Source organism: Triticum aestivum, chromosome 7A (assembly GCF_018294505.1).
Source record: "Triticum aestivum cultivar Chinese Spring chromosome 7A, IWGSC CS RefSeq v2.1, whole genome shotgun sequence".
Classification (NCBI taxonomy): domain Eukaryota; kingdom Viridiplantae; phylum Streptophyta; class Magnoliopsida; order Poales; family Poaceae; genus Triticum; species Triticum aestivum.
Window position 1 is genome coordinate 573,970,535 of NC_057812.1, and position 20,438 is coordinate 573,990,972.

The 20,438-nt window shown below is 45.0% G+C and overlaps 1 protein-coding gene across 1 annotated transcript; it reads left to right on the forward strand.

Annotated features, from left to right (window-relative positions):
- Nucleotides 1-14,348: 14,348 nt before the first annotated feature.
- On the forward strand, nt 14,349-20,045 carry LOC123148349 (transmembrane protein 230). The gene is made up of 3 exons (XM_044567736.1): nt 14,349-14,675; nt 18,504-18,763; nt 19,636-20,045. The coding sequence occupies exons 2-3, from the start codon at nt 18,505-18,507 to the stop codon at nt 19,713-19,715; spliced, it is 339 nt and encodes a 112-aa protein (XP_044423671.1). The 5' UTR covers nt 14,349-14,675; nt 18,504; the 3' UTR covers nt 19,716-20,045.
- The last annotated feature ends 393 nt before the right edge of the window (nt 20,046-20,438 follow it).

A 20,438-nucleotide genomic window follows, 5' to 3' on the forward strand; every position in this document is an offset into this window, starting at 1 on the left:
GAAGAGACGGTTCAATAACCTCATCAAGTTTCCACCATCCTCCCACTCAATTCTTTCGAGAGAAACTTTTCCTCGAGAAAGGACCTGATTCTAGAAACAATCCCTTATTGCTTTCGGATCTGAGACAGGAGGTATACCCAACTGTTTTGGGTGTCCTATGAAGATGCATTTTATCCGCTTTGGGTTTGAGCTTATCAATCCTGAAACTTTTCCACATAAGCGTCGCAGCCCCAAACCTTTAAGAAACGACAACTTAGGTTTCTCTAAACCATAATTCATACGGTGTCATCTCAACGGAATTACGTGGTGCCCTATTTAAAGTGAATGTGGTTGTCTCTAATGCCTAACCCATGGACAATAGTGGTAATTCGATAAGAGACATCATGGTACGCACCATATCCAATAGGGTGTAACTATGATGTTCGGACACACCATCAAACTATGGTGTTCCAGGCGGTATTTAATTGTGAAACAATTTCCACAATGTCTTAATTGTGTGCCAAAACTTGTAACTCAGATATTCATCTCTATGATCATATCATAGACATTTTATCCTCTTGTCACAATGATCTTCTACTTCACTCTGAAATTACTTGAACCATTCAATAATTCAGACTTGTGTTTCATCAAGTAAATATATTCAACATCTACTCGAATCATCTGTGAAGTAAGAACATAACGATATTCACTGCATGCCTCAGCACTCATTGGACTACACACATCAAAATGTGTTACTTCCAACAAGTTGCTATCTTGTTCCATCTTATTGAAAACCGAGGCTTTTCAGTCATCTTGCCTATGTGGTATGATTTGCATATCTCAAGTGATTCAAAATCAATTGAGTCCAAACAGTCCATTTGCATGGAGTTTCTTCATGCATATACACCAATAGACATGGTTCGCATGTCTCACACTTTTCAAAAACGAGTGAGTCCAAAGATCCATCAACATGGAGCTTCTTCATGCGTTTTATACCAATATGACTTACATGGCAGTGCCACAAGTAAGTGGTACTATCATTACTATCTTATATCTTTTGGCATGAAAATGTGTATCACTACGATCGAGATTCAATGAACCATTCATTTTAGGTGTAAGACCATTGAAAGTATTATTCAAATAAACAGAGTAACCATTATTCTCCCTAAATGAATAACCGTATTGCGATAGACATAATCCAATCATGTCTATGCTCAACGCAAACACCAATCTCGATGGTAGAGGGAGCGTGTGATGCTTGATCATATCAACATTGGAAACACTTCCAACACATATCGTCATCTCACCTTTAGCTAGTCTCCATTTATTCCGTAGCTTTTATTTCGAGTTACTAACACTTAGCAACCGAACCGGTATCTAATACCCTGGTGCTACTAGGAGTACTAGTAAAGTACACATCAACACAATGTATATCCAATATACTTCTATTGACTTTGCCAGCCTTCTCATCTACCAAGTATCTAGGGTAATTCTGCTCCAGTGGTTGTTCCCCTTATCACAGAAGCACTTAGTCTCGGGTTTGGGTTCAACCTCGGGTTTCTTCACTGGTGCAGCAGCCGATTTGCCGTTTCATGAAGCATCCCTTCTTGCCCTTGCCCTTCTTGAAACTAGTGGTTTCACCAACCATCAACAATTGATGCTCCTTCTTGATTTCTACTTTCGTGGTGTCAAACATCACGAATATCTCAAGGATCATCATATCTATCCCTGATTTGTTATAGTTCATCACAAAGCTCTAGCAGCTTGGTGGTAATGACTTTGGAAAAACATCACTATCTCATCTGGAAGATCAACTCCCACTCGATTCAAGTGATTGTTGCACTCAGACAATCTGAGCACAAGCTCAACGATTGAGCTTTTCTCCCTTAGTTTGCAGGTTAAGAAAATCGTCGGAGGTCTTATACCTCTTAACGTGGGCACGAGCCTGAAATCCCAATTTTAGCCCTCGAAACATCTCATATGTTCCGTGATGTTTCGAAAAACGTCTTTGGTGCCTTAATTCCAAACCGTTTAACTGAACTATCACGTAGTTATCAAAACGTGTATGTCCGATGTTCACAACATCCACAAACGACATTTGGGGTTTAGCACACTGAGTGGTGCATTAAGGACATGAGCTTTCTAGTGTCCGCATAATCGCTACTGTCAACTTTCAACTATATTTTCTCTAGGAACATATCTAAAACAATAGAACTAAAGCGCGAGCTACGACATAATTTGCAAAAAGGTCTTTTGACTATGTTCAAGATAATTAAGTTCATCTTATGAACTCCCACTTAGATAGACATCCCTCTGGTCATCTAAGTGATCACATGATCCGAGTCAACTAGGCCGTGTCCGATCATCACGTGAGACGGACTAGTCATCATCGGTGAACATCTTCATGTTGATCGTATCTACTATACGACTCATGCTCGACCTTTCGGTCTCCGTGTTCCGAGGCCATGTCTGCACATGCTAGGCTCGTCAAGTTAACCCTAAGTGTTTTCGCTGTGTAAAACTGTCTTACACCCGTTGTATGTGAACGTAAGAATCCATCACACCCGATCATCACGTGGTGCTTAGAAGCGACGAACTGTAGCAACGGTGCACAGTTAGGGGAGAACACTTCTTGAAATTTTGTAAGGGATCATCTTATTTACTACCGTCGTCCTAAGTAAACAAGATGCATAAACATGATAAACATCACATGCAATCAAATAGAGTAGTGACATGATATGGCCAATATCATATAGCTCCTTTGATCTTCATCTTCGGGGCTCCATGATCATCTTGTCACCGGCATGACACCATGATCTCCATCATCATGATCTCCATCATCGTGTCTTCATGAAGTTGTCACGCCAAGGACTACATCTACTTCTATGACTAACGCGTTTAGCAATAAAGTAAAGTAGTTTACATGGCGTTCTTCAATGACACGCAGGTCATACAATAAATAAAGACAACTCCTATGGCTCCTGCCGGTTGTCATACTCATCGACATGCAAGTCGTGATTCCTATTACAAGAACATGATCAATCTCATACATCACATATATATCATTCATCACATCCTTTTGGCCATATCACATCACAAGACATACCCTGCAAAAACAAGTTAGACGTCCTCTAATTGTTGTTGCATGTTTTACGTGGCTGCTATGGGTTTCTAGCAAGAACGTTTCTTACCTACGCAAAACCACAACGTGATATGCCAATTGCTATTTACCCTTCATAAGGACCCTTTTCATCGAATCCGTTCCGACTAAAGTGGGAGAGACTGGCACCCGCTAGCCACCTTATGCACCAAGTGCATGTCAATCGGTGGAACCTGTCTCACGTAAGAGTACGTGTAAGGTCGGTCCGGGCCGCTTCATCCCACAATACCGTCGAAACAAGATTGGACTAGTAATGGTAAGCATATTGAACAAAATCAACGCCCACAACTACTTTGTGTTCTACTCGTGCAAAGAATCTACGCAATAGACCTAGCTCATGATGCCACTGTTGGGGAACGTAGCAGAAATTCAAAATTTTCCTACGTGTCACCAAGATCTATCTATGGAGAAACCAGTAACGAGGGGAAGGAGAGTGCATCTACATACCCTTGTATATCGCTAAGCGGAAGCGTTCAAGTGAACGGGGTTGATGGAGTCGTACTCGTCGTGATTCAAATCACCGATGATCAAGTGCCGAACGCACGGCACCTCCGCGTTCAACACACGTACAGCCCGGTGACGTCTCCCACGCCTTGATCCAGCAAGGAGAGAGGGAGAGGTTGAGGAAGACTCCATCCAGCAGCAGCACAACGGCGTGGTGGTGGTGGAGGAGCGTGGCAATCCCGCAGGGCTTCGCCAAGCACCATGGGAGAGGAGGAGGAGGGAGAGGGGCAGGGCTGCACCAACGAGAGATCGAATCGCGTGTTATGGGCAGCCCTATGCCTCACTATTTATAGGGGGAGAGGGGGCTGCGCCCCCTCTAGGGTTTCCCACCCCCAAGGGGTGCGGCCAGCCCTAGATGGCAAAGGGGGGCGGCGGCCAGGAGGGGGAGGAGAGGGAGGCGCAGGGAGCATGGGCCTTAGGGCCCATCTGCCCTAGGGTTTCCCCTCTCCCCTCCTAGCTGCGCCTTGGGCAAGGATGGGAGGTGCACCAGCCCACTCTGGGGCTGGTCCCTTTCCACTCTAGGCCCAAGCAAGCCTCCGGGGCCGGTGGCCCCACTTGGTGGACCCCCGGGACCCTCCCGGTGGTCCCGGTACAATACCGATATCGCCCGAAACTTTTCCGGTGACCAAATCAGGACTTCCCATATATAAATCTTTACCTCCGGACCATTCCGGAACTCCTCGTGACGTCCGGGATCTCATTTGGGACTCCGAACAACATTCGGTAACCACATACAAACTTCCTTTATAACCCTAGCGTCATCGAACCTTAAGTGTGTAGACCCTACGGGTTCGGGAGACATGCAGACATGACCGAGACGTTCTCCGGTCAATAACCAACAGCGGGATCTGGATACCCATGTTGGCTCCCACATGTTCCAGGATGATCTCATCGGATGAACCACGATGTCAAGGACTCAATCGATCCCGTATACAATTCCCTTTGTCTAGCGGTATTTTACTTGCCCGAGATTCGATCGTCGGTATACCGATACCTTGTTCAATCTCGTTACCGGCAAGTCTCTTTACTCGTTCCGTAACACATCATCCCGTGATCAACTCCTTGATCACATTGTGCACATTATGATGATGTCCTACCGAGTGGGCCCAGAGATACCTTTCCGCTTACACGGAGTGACAAATCCCAGTCTCGATCCGCATAAAACAATAGATACTTTCGGAGATACCTGTAGTACACCTTTATAGTCACCCAGTTACGTTGTGACGTTTGATACACCCAAAGCACTCCTACGGTATCCAGGAGTTACACGCTCTCATGGTCAAAGGAAGAGATACTTGACATTGGCAAAGCTCTAGCAAACGAACTACACGATCTTTGTGCTAGGCTTAGGATTGGGTCTTGTCCATCACATCATTCTCCTAATGATGTGATCCCGTTATCAACGACATCCAATGTCCATAGCCAGGAAACCATGACTATCTGTTGATCACAACGAGCTAGTCAACTAGAGGCTCACTAGGGACATATTGTGGTCTATGTATTCACACGTGTATTACGATTTCCGGATAATACAGTTATAGCATGAATAAAAGACTATTATCATGAACAAAGAAATATAATAATAACACTTTTATTATTGCCTCTAGGGCATATTTCCAACAACTAGCCCAACGTGAGGCGAGGGCATCGACAGGAGGGCCCGACTACAACTTCCTACGTGGGGCAACACGTGACAGGACCCTCGCGGGTGTGCCCAATGCCGCCCAATGATGGTGGCCCTTATCTTACTAGGCGGTTCACCCCATTCATGGACCTGCCAGTCAAGCCTGGTTCACCCTGCACGCGTGGGACAACACACGTGGCCTCGCTGGCAGACGCCACCGAAGCTGCCGAATGACGGTGGCCCTGGGTGGGCACACGGTCCACCCTTCATGGACCCTTCGGCCGTTTCGCCTGGGTTCGAACCATCCAGGCAGATCGTACGACTCAAAGAGCCCCCGAGAAGCCCCTGGGGCAAGCCACCACTGGACGCATGGCCAGGAGGCTCTCTCTACCCGCAAGGTGCCCAGGTAGGTGGGTACTCCATCCATCATCCTTTCTATGAGCAGTTTGTTTCTTATTCGTACTTGGATCCATGCCTTCTTCCGATGCAATGATTGATGTGATCTTGGGTCGTGTTGACCTCTAATTGGTCAAATATTTATGTAGTGGCATATGTTTGCCATAATGTTATCTCGTATTATCTCTTTTATTCATGAGTATTTGTATTTGTTGTGATGTCCACCTTGTTACCAACATATGATCCTATGTGCATGTTATGAAGTCAAATGGGGCTACCAATATGTGCTTCTATCCTTAGAGGAGATTGCAAAGTCTTCGATGGGGCTAAGACTACATATTGGGTGTTATAGTTATCTTCACAAACTGGATTGGAATACGTCATAGTCCCGGATGATCTGCCACCATCAACAATTTTTTCGAGGGTACGCAATAGTGTACCATAACATTATACAAGGTTAAATAAGTGTACAAGGCAACAAAGAGTAAGCTCACACCACACATGGTAAAGGCAGACTCAAACTCCACCCCACTCCTAAACACAACACGAACTACTCACAAAAGACTAGAAACTTCTCTATCGCCGACTAACGTCCATAACCCGAGATCCTCGAAAATGCGAGATGTGATATCAGAGGCTATGAAAATGCCATGACTATTTCCAAACACCCGATCATTGTGTTGCTTACTTGCTTCCATAAATTCTAGTAGACAATTGCTATCAAGGAGTCGAATCCCTTCCTATGCAGCTTGCGCAGACGCTTCCGAGCATTGCACCACCAATCTCCAATGTAATCCTCGTCCGATGGCAATAGTGATATATCAGTCCATGCCAAGGTAAAGCACTGGAACCAAACCTGCCAAGTGTACACACATTGTAGGAGGATGTGATCCACAATGTCCTCCTCTTAGTCACATATGAAGCAAGGCGAGATTTGATCCTGCAGTCTATAATGCAATCTCCTATTTGAGGTCCATAGTCAATATTGAAATGCCAACCACATGAAGATCTTGCAAGATAATGGGGCCCATCATTTCCATATGGCATTGGCATTGACACATGTGATACTCCTAGCCCACAACATTGCATAAGTGGAAGCCAAATTGTACACTCCCATAGGGCAACATCTTTTCGCTCCTGATCAAGCTGAACCGTCACCATGATTTCCCATAGTCTGGTTAGTTGGACAAGGCCATCCATTGAGAGCTCAGTGTCAGATGCCCAGTGATGCAGATTCAGACCCTCCTTAACCGTGCGGCGGTTTATAGTTTGGGTCCTGACATGGACGATGAGAGCGGGCACAATCTCATCATATGTTTCATTAGTAACCCATTTGTCCTTCTAGTGCTCACCGGATCCAATTTGCCAATGTACTAAGCTATTGAAAAAACCTTGAACCTGGGAATCCACAACTAAGGGCAACCCCTGCAAGGTTCTAGACCGATCAGTTCGCTGAAGCCGTAACAATGAAGACGAAGAGCAAGCCTGTGCTTCCTGAGATCGATAACTAGGAGTGAAAGTGATTAGGATAATTTTTGACTGAAGCTATCAAATAAAAAATGGAATGTGGGAACACATTTTTACTATCTATCAGATTCAACAACTGGTACTAGATATCTTTGTTGGATACGAGATAGTATACCATACATACATTATCCAACGGATATCAGATTATCCTTATAGTGGTCCGGTTATCCGACCTAGAAACTTTGGTAAGTATCGGTTTTTCATCAACTCGACTGTGTTGCCCACACATCCCAACCCAAAATTGGCCCACAACCAACCTAACCTAGACATGTGCGTGCACAACCCCCTCCCCTCCCCAGCCGCACAGACACATGCCTGCATTTATCGGTAAATTCCGTTTGTCGCTCTGTTCAACACTTTGATGGGCAAACACATACAAATGAGCGCACTATGGTCAGCCCACATTGGCGATCGTTGTACCATCAATTTTTCTTTCTCCATTGTGTCCTAAGTGTTTCAGGTGGGTTTCTTCGTAGTTTTTCATTTTTTTCCTTTTGGTTTTTTCTCGGTTTTCTTTTTCTTCTGAATTTTATTTCTTTCATTCTTCCTTTTCTATTTTTTCTATTTTAAAATTAATATTGTTTACGAACACATAGAAAAATTTAAATACTTGAAAATTTTGAAATGCATGATCAATTTTTAAAACTAGATGAACATTTTTTATACTATATAACAATTTTTAAAAGTTGCACGAACATTTTTAAAAACTACAAGATTTTTTTATATTTATTTTTACATGTGTCAGTATATTTACACGAAGCTATCAAATATTTATTTTTAAGAAAGGGGGAACACTTTATCTAATGACATGTTTTTTTAAATGTAAGAACACTGATTTTCATTTTAGTTATGTATTTTTTTCCTTTTTTTAGTGTTTAAACAAAATATGAAAGAAAACTAACAAAATTTAACAATTACAGGTACACTGATTTGGATCTAAAATCTAAGAGAATATATAATAACTCATATGACTAAGAATTACAATGAAATCTTTTGGAAACACCTTCTTCGTAGTATCAATCTCTCCTATAAAAATTATTTCAAAGACTTCGGTAAAGAGCCTGTAAATGGACTGGAGTAACGATATTGTCACTCTTTCACTTACGCGAACAATACCAATAACGATATTTAAAAACGCCTTGAGTCGTCCATCCAAAAAGATGGGAAGCCTTGAGGATGAACACACTTGGACTAGCGATGATCCACTAAAAATGCGGGTCGTTGAATCACAATATATTTGTCATGTTGTCGATGAAAGATTTCAACTTCATAAAGAATCGAACCAGCAAAAAAAGTTTGACACACTAATATAAACTCATCAGATCTGAAGCGAATTTGGAAGGACAGAAAACTTCTTAATCTCATGGAACCGCCAAAGAACAAGAGTAGATTTATCCTCGTATTTACGATGATCACTAGAACGCAGAACTCTTGAAGGTACGAGCTGCAGCCCTGAACGAAACCGTCGCGTCTCGTAAAAACAGGTGGAGGCAGGCAGCGCACGCCAAACTGGGCTGGCCCATGAGGCGTACCTGAGCGTTTCGCCGCGAATTGGACGCGGTGAGCGTCGAGGAGCTCTCACCTCAAGTCATATACTTAACGGACAGAATATACGTGGGTCACGATTTCCCTCTAGTTAGGGTTTGCCTTTTTCTCCCGGAGGCGACCACGCCGCCGTCGAGTTCTATCTTCCCCTACCACGTACCCCTATCTCAGGCGATCGTTTACGACGCTGGGAGCGGCCGTGTGCCGCAGCCCTGCTTCTGCTTGGCTAGGGAACGGTGGAGTTAGGGTTCCCCAAACAAAAAACCCGATCTGTTGTCTCATCGGGTTAGGGTTCTTGATGGCTTCGAACGCGGCATCGGCCACGGCGGAAGCAGAGGATGTTGAGGCGATGATGCGAGAGCTGGGACTGACGGAGGAAGACCTAGATGATGTGATCTTTGATGAGAAGCAAGCTCCTGCGGAGGGGCCTAGATGGATCATGCTTGCCAGAGTCAACACCACCAAGACATACAGCCAGACCTGGTTCTATAGGAACATGCGTTCGGCGTGGGATGCTGCGCAGGAAGTGAAGTTCAAACCTCTTGAAGAGAATCTGTATACCGTCCAGTTCTCGTGCTTGGGAGATTGGGAGAGGGTGATCAATGACGGGCCGTGGAACTTCAGAGGAGATGCGGTGGTAATGGCTCGCTATGATGGGATCTCAAAGCCGTCGACGATCAAGTTAGAGACGATCGATATCTGGATTCAAATCCACGACCTGCCCGATCTGTATGCCCATCTGATTACCCCTCTGGCGGCCAAAGTAGGGGAAGTCTTGTTTACGGAGCCCTTGTCTCATGATTTCATTGGTAATTTCTACCGGGTCTGGGTGCGGATCAATGTATCCAAACCTTTGAAGAATGTTGTATCCATGGTCAGAGAGGGGAAGAGGCAGATCTACAGAGTCAAATACGAAAAGCTGCCTGACTGGTGTGCCGTCTGTGGTAGGCTTGGGCATCTTTACAAGGAGCATGGGAACGGGATCCACCCACCATCTGCCCTGGTGTTCAAGGACCTGCGAGCGAGCTGGGTAATGCGTACAGGAAGAGGCCCGGGGGGAGGCCGTGGCAATCGTGGAGGCAGGAGAGGAGGCCGTTCTGGTGGTAGGAACAACACCAGGTATGAAGAGGGCAATACTAGCTATGCTGGGACCAAGAACATGGGAAGAACAGGGACGGCTGCAGCGCCGGGGGCTGAGGACGTAGACATGGAAGACGCGACCAGGAAAAGGCTAGCGGCTGGACTGTTAGAAAGGACACAGAACGATACTGCAGGGCAGGGAAGGACTACAGCTGACAATAATCTAGCCTTGGTGCCTGTGGGCAGCTCTGTTGCCAGTCCACCACCGACGAGGGAGTTGAAGAGATCTAAGACTTTTGAAGAAGGGAATGAAGGATCAAACTCAGCAGTTAAGAACTTGGCGGGCTCCTTCGAGGAGCGCCGCCGGGCCCAATGAGTACCATGTGTTGGAACTGCCGTGGCGCGGGCAAAGCCGCGGCGGTTCGTGAGCTTCGTGATTTCGCGAGGCAATTTGCCCCTACCCTGTTGTGCATAGTTGAAACACAAATAGATGGTAATAGGGTAGAAGCTTTAGCTGGTACGTTGGGTTATGATAATGCATATGCTGTTAGTAGTCAGGGCCGAAGTGGTGGCATTGGTTTGTTTTGGAATAATTCAATAAATGTTGAGATTTTTGGTTACTCTGATTATCACTTGGATGTTTTGGTCGAGGAACAGAACCAGGATAGGTGGAGGCTGACATGTGTATATGGGGAAGCACAAACAAATTTGAGGCACCAAACCTGGACAGTTTTGAAGAATATCAGTACTTTGAGCTCCTTGCCGTGGTTGTGCGTGGGTGATTTCAACGAAGTGTTACGTCCGGAAGAGCATGCGGGGGTTGGGCAGCGGAGTAATGCTCAAATACAAGCATTCCGAGATACTATAGATATTTGCATGTTGCAAGATTTGGGCTACTCGGGGCACTTTTGGACCTTTGAGAAAAAAGTTGTTGGAGGAAGCTACACAAGATGCAGGTTGGACAGAGCATTAGCTAATGCGGGATGGATGAACAAGTTTCCTATGGCCTCGGTTTCACATCTCACATGCGCCACGTCGGATCACGCACCGATTTTGGTGGAGTTCGGAGATACAGATCGGTTGCAAGCACAGAAATCTTTTAAATACGAGGTGATGTGGGAATCACATGAAGGTTTTAAGGATGTGGTTCTAGCAGATTGGGAAGCTAGCCCTCCATGTCTGTCGGTGGAGGATTTGAAACAAAAACTGCAAACCATCTCACAGGGCCTAGTTAAATGGAGCAGAGACACTTTCGGCAGCGTCCGGAAGGAAATAAAGAGGCTTAAGAAGGAGTTGGAAGATCTGCGGGCCGATCCAGCAAGGATAGCTCCCTCACATAATGAGTTGAAAATAAACCAAAATTTGATCGAGGTGTATCATCGTGAGGAAGTTATGTGGAGGCAAAGATCCAGGATAGAATGGCTCACTGCGGGCGATCGCAACACGAAGTTTTTTCATCTACGAGCCAGTATCCGAAGGAAGAAAAACATGATAAAAGCCCTCCAAAATTCCCTCGGGGTAGTGGTTGATGATCCGGCTGAACTACGGGCGTTGGCCAATGAATTCTATCACAATCTGTACACTTCGGAGGGTGTACAAAACATGGATGCAGTACTTGATCATGTTCCGAGGAAGGTGTCAGCAGAGATGAATGCCTCATTGTGTGCCCCTTATACGAATGAGGAGGTTAAGACCGCCCTCTTTCAGATGTTTCCAACAAAAGCGCCGGGGCCCGATGGTTTCCCGGCTCATTTTTACCAAAGACACTGGGATGTGTGTGGAGAGGAGGTAACAAAAATTATCTTGAGTATTGTCCGGGGGAGGAGAGTCCGGAATGCATCAATGATACGGTTTTGGTGCTCATACCCAAGGTAACAAGCCCCACTGCTTTATCTCAGTATAGACCTATCAGTTTGTGCAATGTGTTATACAAGATAGCATCCAAGGTAATTGCAAATAGACTGAAACTCATTCTGCCAGACATTATCTCTGAGGAGCAGTCCGCTTTTGTCCCCGGAAGGTTAATTACTGACAATATAATTTCAGCTTATGAGTGTCTGCACTTTATGAAGCGGTCTAGATCAAAATCAAATAATTTTTGTGCACTGAAATTGGACATGATGAAGGCCTATGATCGGGTAGAGTGGACATATCTGAGGGCTATCATGACTAAACTTGGGTTTGCAGGACAGTGGATTGATACTGTGATGAGCATGGTGTCTTCGGTATCTTTCTCGGTAATGTTCAACGGAGAGAAGCTCGAATCGTTCCAACCATCGAGAGGAATCCGACAAGGAGATCCAATCTCCCCCTACTTATTCTTGATTGCAGCAGAGGGCCTTTCGTGCCTCCTTAAATCAAGTTCTTCGTCATCGTTTGCAGGTATTCAAGTGGCCCCAACGGCTCCCACCGTTAACCACTTGTTGTTTGCAGATGATAGCCTGTTGCTATTCAAGGCCAACGTAGAGGGTGCAGGTGTGGCATCAAACTTGCTCGAGACCTACTGCGCAGCTTCGGGGCAGAGAATCAATCATGAGAAGTCTTCAATTTTCTTCAGTAAGTCGTGTCAGGCCACGTTGAAGGAATCAATAAAAAACACCTTGCATGTGCACAAGGAGACTTTGAATGAACGCTATCTAGGCATGCCAACCGATGTGGGACGTTCGAAAAATGGCACGTTCAAATACTTGAGAGACCGGGTGTGGGAGAAGATCAAAGGATGGATGGAGAAGCTGTTGTCCTCAGCAGGTAAAGAAGTGTTAATCAAGGCTGTGGCCCAAGCGATACCAGTCTATTCTATGTCCTGTTTCAGGTTGCCAAGAGGCCTTTGTGAAAATATAACCTCAATCATACGACAGTTTTGGTGGGGAAGCAAGCAGGGGAGAAGAAAGCCCGCATGGGTGGCTTGGGATATTATGACAAGCCCGAAAAGTTTGGGAGGGTTGGGATTTCGGGATATGGAGATCTTCAACTTAGCTCTACTAGCACGGCAAGCGTGGAGGCTGCTAACGGGGGAACTGAGCTTAAGTGCCAGGATTTTAAAAGCTGTTTATTTCCCGGAGGTTTCTATTCTTGAGGCGGAGCTTGGGTCACACCCTTCTCAGGTTTGGCGCTCGATCATTGACGGTCGGGATGTTTTGATACAGGGTACTGTGAAGAGGATTGGAGATGGCGAGTCCACTTATATCTGGAGACACAATTGGATACCGAGGGAGGGAGTAAGAAGACCTATCACATCGCTAACGCAAAACCCTCCGATCATGGTCTCCGAGCTTATAGATAGTACCACGGCATCGTGGAAAGAGGAGCTGATTCGAGCAACCTTTGCTCGGTTTGATGCCGACGATATTCTGAAGATACCATTGTGTACTCGCAAGGTTGCGGACTTTTGGGCTTGGCAGGAAGAACCAAGAGGAAATTTCAGTGTTCGGTCCTGTTACCGCATGATCCTCAGAACAAAGCATGAGCGGGAGGCCTGGCTGAGCGGAGAAGCGGGAACTTCTATTGTGCAGCAGGAGGCGGACAAGTGGAGTACTATTTGGCACATGCAGGTTCCATCGAAACTACGCATGTTCGTTTGGAGATTGGCGAGAAACTCCATGCCCACTACTGATTTACTCAAACACCGCAATATGGCCACCGAGGACAAATGCCCTTTGTGCGGGGCGGTTGACTCTTGGAGACATGCACTCTTTATGTGTCCGATGTCAAGCAGCGTTTGGGCCTTAGCTCCGGAGGAGTTGGTTCATCATCTCGTGGACAGAGTGGAAGAACACCCCAAGGATTGGCTTTTTGCTATGAGTGGAGTGTTGAACGGAGATATGTTTGCACACATGATTGTTATTATGTGGGCAATTTGGCGAGCACGAAGGAAAGCGATCTATGAGGACATCTTCCAATCACCGCAATCTACTTATGGATTTATCACAAGCTTTCTTGATGACTTGAGATATATTAAGGCAAGTGAACCTCGGAGGACCGTAGTCAAAGCTGCAAGACCAACCCAGTGGCAGGCTCCGGCCACGGGATGCGTGAAGATCAATGTGGACGCGGCCGCACCAAGGCAAGCCCGTTTCGGGGCTGTGGGTGCAATCTGCAGAAGTTCAGATGGTCTGTTTTTGGGAGCTTCGGCGCTGATCATAGAGCATATTGGGGACTCGGAAACGCTGGAGGCCATGGCGATCAGAGAAGGCCTTGCACTTGCGGAGGACTTGTACCAAAGGCGCATTTATGTTGCATCGGATTGCAAGAAGGCAGTAGACTCTCTGAAAAAGGAGGACGCATCTCCATATGGTGCTATTGTGCATGAAATATTAAGCCATTCTGCAACTTTTGATATGTGTAGGTTTAGCCATGAGTTTAGGAGCTCAAATTATGAAGCTCACAACTTAGCGAAGCATGCTTTATCTCTCGGGGGTGGCCGCCGTGTATGGTTAGGCCATCCCGGAGATCTTTCTTTCGTCCCTGTAAACATTGTGACGAATCAATAAAAAGCTTCGTGTGTTGTCTCAAAAAAAAACCTCAAGTCATATACTCGCCCTAAAAAAAGAGCCATACTCACCGACCAGAGATCGCCGGTCATCTCCCCACTTCGCCGGCCACCACCCCCGCTCGATCCCTTTCCCAGCCAACGCATCCACTGCTCCTCCAGCCGGGCATAGCGAAGGCGGCCGCTCGCGCGCGACGGCGGATGCCGGCCACCTCCCCTAACCCTTAACCTCGCCAGTCCCCACTTCGCCGGCCACCGTCCCCCGCACGAGCTCGGCGGTGCACGCCCGCCTCCTCTCCGCTTCTCTGCGGACGTCGCTCGCCGTCTCTGTTGCCTGCCGATCTCACTTCACCATCGACAACAGGCCCGCGGTTAGTGCGCTCTGTTTATACATTTTCTGCTAGATTTAATCTATCTACATGCTTCGTTCTCTGATGTGCCATGCCGTTTCTGTTAACTGAGTTCGAATTCCATGTTTTTTTTTTTGCCTCGTTCTTTGTACCACTAATGCCTATTCAAGTCAGCAACGCATGTAGAAGCACACATCAACCACAGTTTAATGAGTTCATAAGTAGATCCATATTGCCAGGAGTACCTTGAGGAACAGGTATGATAAAAAAAAGTAAAAAATATCCATACCTTGAGTCCATATTCTCCATCCCATAGATTGAACCTGTGTCTATACTGAACTTGTTTGCCATTGATTGAACTTTTGTGCATTTTGCACAGTAAGTTCCATACCAAAGGTTCCGCAAGATCTCACTCACAAGTCACAAATCACTGCTGAGGGATCATCCTTGTTTATCCAAGGAAATAAGATGTTATTACTGTTCTTTTTAATATTAGTTTCCTGTTTTCTCTGTTTGCAATCAGAGTCGGGCTTATACAGCAGAAATGTTTTGGACTTGAGTCGTTGAATGGTCTTTGTGAACACAGATCAATATATGCTGTAGGATAGATGACACAGTTTGTTTTAACCCGAGATGCATGCCTAAGGTTATTGCAAGTGGTAGCTACTGTGAGAATACTGCTATTTCCTGACTAGAGTTAAATTTGTGCATTGCTGTTATACGCTTGGTAGGAAGAAATGATATCTAATATGTTGTGCTAGGTTTTTATTTGTATTCCAGCATATAAGGTTTGCATGTAGATATGATGTTAATTTCTCTCCTTTCATCCCCTTATGTCATTTGCCTTTCATCCCTCTGCTGAACATTTATACATCACCGCCTAAGCAAACAGTCATCTTTCCAACACACTTAACTAAGAACACATGCCGTTATATCTTTCATCTTCCGAGAGCACTTGACAATGGTTCATATAGCATTGTCTTTACCAAATCCACGGTTTCCTGAACATGAGAACTTTCTTAAACACCATGCCTATCAAAGTATTCCAATCTAAAAGGTCCACACAAAGTTTTATGGAACTGGAGGTCGAACTCAACATATAAATGCAAGTTATAATCATGTTCTTTTACCAGTCGCATCGATATACTTGATGCATTATATGATGTCTAATGCTTTCATACAACAATATATTGTTTAAGTGGAAACCATGATACTTCGTCCACTCGTTAAAGAACTCTATCCAGCTTTGACCAAAGATACCATCACGAGTTTCTGGATTACATGTATGAAAAGGAAATGACATCCGTATATTTGAGATATAAATACTTGAAATCGTACCTTCATTTTTTTTCCTACTACTTATGGTAGAAGTATTGCAGAAAATTTAGCGATTGAAGCTGCATATTCTTGACTTTGAATTGTAATAAGCACTATTATTTTATTTTCTACCGATTGTGTACCAGAGATTTCGGACTAAAATCATAAGCGAAAGGACTGAATTGAATGTTGAAAGTTGTTACGAGAATCCCAAATCTCCACTCTGCTAAATCTGCAAATCCGTGATCCGCTGGGGTTTCCAGGTCGAGTGAAAAACGTTCGGCAGCCAAACTCTGGCTCCGATCAGTAGGCTGGGCTGACAAGTGACAACCCATTTAGCACTGATGCCAGCCCGTTCGCATGGAGAAGCTGGCCAAGGTCAGCGTAGTCGATTCGGGATGAGCTTGGGAACAGAGGAGAGGCCGGCCGGCACCGATGGCGAGGACCACCCTGTCATTGTGATGCTCGGCTGGGGAAACGGAGGTGTCCGGGAGGTTTAGGGCGAAGCGCTGGATCGATTTTGTGGGTTTACAGGAAGGCACACGTGGTAGGTGGGGGTTGATGACAACGGGTGGATCCGAGGGTCACCTGCCGGAGCGGGAGGACGGTAGTGGTGCTGGGCTGTTCTGGCGTGAGTGTCGCTCTTCCTTGCACGCGTTGGTGAACTAGGGGCGGTTCAGCCGTGGGTGAGAACTTGGCTTCGGGGCACGTCAGGAACAGGATGGCTGGAGGTCGGAAGAGAAGCTCGTGGCGGCGAGCTCGGAGCTTAGGCGGCGGGTTCGATCATCCGCCCATTCTCTCACGTCGGCAGCTGTTCTTCTTCGTTTCCCAGAAGACGAAGGGCACCGGCAAGGAAACCGACAAGAGTTGTACGGGCATATTTTGTGCCGCTTTGAGAAAGAAAGGAGAGAACAGGCGCCGAACCGGTACGCTGTTACTTGGCGGTGGCAGCACTTCGTAATCTTTTCAACTCCACTGAAAACGATTCCCTGGATCCAGGAAAATGTCGCTCCGCATTTTTACTATGGCACTGTTGAAACAGTTCCTGGATCCGGGAAAACATTTGGTCGGGCTCCACCGAGTAGGCTGAGCACGGAGCTGGAGAACTTCCGAACAGGCCCTTATGGTTTATAATACAAGTATTATGCCATTGTTTCTATTTGTTCTACTTCTACATGTTCATTCAGTTGGTTCTTACATGCAGAAAGGAACTCCTGATGAGCTTCACTGAAAAATCTTTATAAACCCTTTCTTGGTCATATACTGAAGAAAAGTCTTTATAAATCGTTTCTTGATCATATAATGAAGAAAGGGGGCAGCCCCAGTGCATGTAGCTCCCGCTTGCGCAGGGTCTGGGGAAGGGTCTTTATAAATCGTTTCTTGATCAAGATTTTTCTTCATTATATTATGATCATATAATGAAGAAAAATCTTGATAAACGGTTTCTTGGTCATTTAATGAAATTTGAGTTCTTACCTAAGGGTGATTGCACATGAAATGCCTAATGTCCATTATCAAGCATTGCCATAGCATATTTAGATGGTCTCCTATCTGGATGACTTCAATTTTATGAACCATGTCAGTATCTGCAAAGCCTTACACAACCAATACAAACTGTAGCTCCACCAGATCCAAATGCTCCTCTTTGGAACATGCTCGAGAATATTGCATTAACACCTGAAGATAGGATGGCAGTAGGGATGCACCTTTGCAAGCCAGAGTTTCAAGTTCATTGTAGCTTCCTTATAAGCATGGGTGAGGATTACATCTCATGTTGGGTGTTGAATCATTTATCCGGTGATTATCCTGCTGATGGCCGTACTGATGATCCTATTGATGACCATACCGATGATCCTACTCATGGTCGTACTGATGATCCTGCTAATCTTTAAGTTATTGTTGATTACAAAAGATAAGTACACGAGTTTCCTTTTGGTGGACTTCTGGTTATGTGATTGATGCACTATTGTGTTCAAACAATCTAGTACTGATCTGGTAGGAAATGTGACTTTTGGACATGTTAGTGGTTAACAATCTAAGTACTGATCTGTTCAATATCTTCAAGGTATGATGTAAACTGAGACCTGAAATGTAATGATAATTGGATATGGTTATGTTTGGTCTTCTCTGATTATTAATTCACTCCTGTAATACGTGACCAACAAGTGGTGAGTGTAACCCAGGGAAAAAATGAACCAAACACTGTGGAGCTTCTATCCACACAGGCATATCTTCAAGACATCACCAAACATGGCCTAGGATTCTTTGTGTGCCTGCCTGGGCAATTTGTTAAGCACACTCAGGTTACTCTCAGGCAGGGAATATTCTCAGGCATGTTGCTTAGTGTAGGAATCAAACAGACCCTGTTTCTTTCCTTGAATGGCATTTCTCTGTTTTTTTCATGCTTTGGTGATGATTTCTTATCGTGGTTTCATATTAGTCATTTCTCAGCTGTTCTGTCTTATCTTGTATAACCTTGGTCATTTTTTGCACTTGTACTCACTGTATGTGTTTCCAATGCTGATACTGCAGCATGGCGGCCAGACGCAACATTCCTTATTCTGTTCTTCCTACGGAGGACAGGGATGAGGACAATATTGACCGTCGGTTCACATACACCCCAAAATCCTTGAGGAGGATCCTATCGAAGTCGATTGCCCTAGCATTATTCCTCCTCTTCCTGGGAAGCTCTCTTCTGTTCCTTTCGTATTTTATATTCACAGGTCACATGGAGGGTGATAGCACTCAGGTGTATGGTCTATTGTTCCTGGGTATCCTTGCCTTTCTTCCTGGTATGTCAATTATACAATTATATCACTTCAATTTCCGTATTGTGGTTGATATGCCACTGTTTCATCTTCCAGAGTGAATATTATCTTATTCAAATTATTCGATAAATATTCCTATAAAAACAATGGCCACTCTCATATGCTTCCTGTAAAAACTTCCTACGTAAACAATGGCCACTTGCACCACTGGAGTAATTAAGCATGGTGCAGTTTTTTTCTCTTCTCATTACATATGTACATACTTCCTACAAAAATAGGACCCCACTAGCTGGCGACCGTTCGCCAGCTAGGGGTGGCATTTGCGAAACGTAAACAACGGCCACTTGCACCACTGGAGTAATTAAGCATGGTGCAGTTTTTTTCTCTTCTCATTACATATGTACATACTTCCTACAAAAATAGGACCCCACTAGCTGGCGACCGTTCGCCAGCTAGGGGTGGCATTTGCGAATTGCCGGGGTGGCAGTTTTAGTGTTTTTTGGGATGGCATTTGTTTAATTTTAGTGCAGTTTTCACCCAAAAACTGCCACCATCAGATCTTGATCGAGTGGCGTGTGAGGCGGTTCGTTGGGGGTGTTCCTGGCAACCATTCGCCAGGTAACATTACCATAAAAATAATGTGTCCACTTGCATTACTGGAGTATGCAAGGCAATGTTTACTGTTGATATATAACCATAACTGGTATAGGCTCTTCCATTTTAGACGAAACAGGCCCGTTTTTGCATCTCAATTATTATGCTGAAAACAGAACTTTTCCCGTTCTTCTGCATCTCTACTGTTACGCTTGAAACAAATTATCTCGCTCTTTAGGACTGTTCTACTTTCCAAACAAGCATATAACTCTTACATGTACATATTTACATTGCTTATGCAGGATTTTATGAGACCCGAGTTGCATACTATTCATGGAGAGGAGCACCAGGGTACACCTTTGCGTCCATTCCAGATTATTAGCCTTTGATTTTAACTCATCGACTGGGCAGTAAAGATATTGAACAGCAAGAACAAAAATATGAAACTTGGTCTCAAATGGAATGAGCACGTGTTGTTATGTTAGTACTACAAATAGTTGACATGTAGGCGAAGCCACCTTCTGTTGACTCTATTGCTCTCTTGTGCTTTGCTTGCTTGTTCATTGCTACGTAGATTGGTGTTTTGGAGTTACTTAGATATGATTTTAGTATGTTATAATCTAGAAATATATTCTTAGGGCTTTGTTCTGTTTTGCTTGCTGAAGATACTAGTATGTATATTACCCCATACTTTATCCGTGGTTTCTGTCAATTGCATTATTGTTTTTGTGCTTTCTTTCAATTGCTGACATTGCAAAGGGACGCTGTGGGTTGGCTTCAGTTTAACTGGCGGCGTCACGATGTAATCTTCGGACAATCTAACGTGTCCCAGCTACTCCTTCAGTGCTACGACTCTTGTCAAGGAAAAATTCCCCGCAGAGAGAGGATGTGCATGCAGTGATATGGCCACACCCCAAGGAAGAGCAATGAGAATTTGAGCAGCTGGCTGGCCGCACGTTCCATCTCGTCAAGTTGTACACTGTTGCACCGTCTGCTAACCACCGGACCATCAGCTTCGACAGGGACACGCACACATGGTTAAACTAAATTATCAGTACTGATGCGATCACTTTCAAGTACCTACTTACTACATTCCTTGAAACAA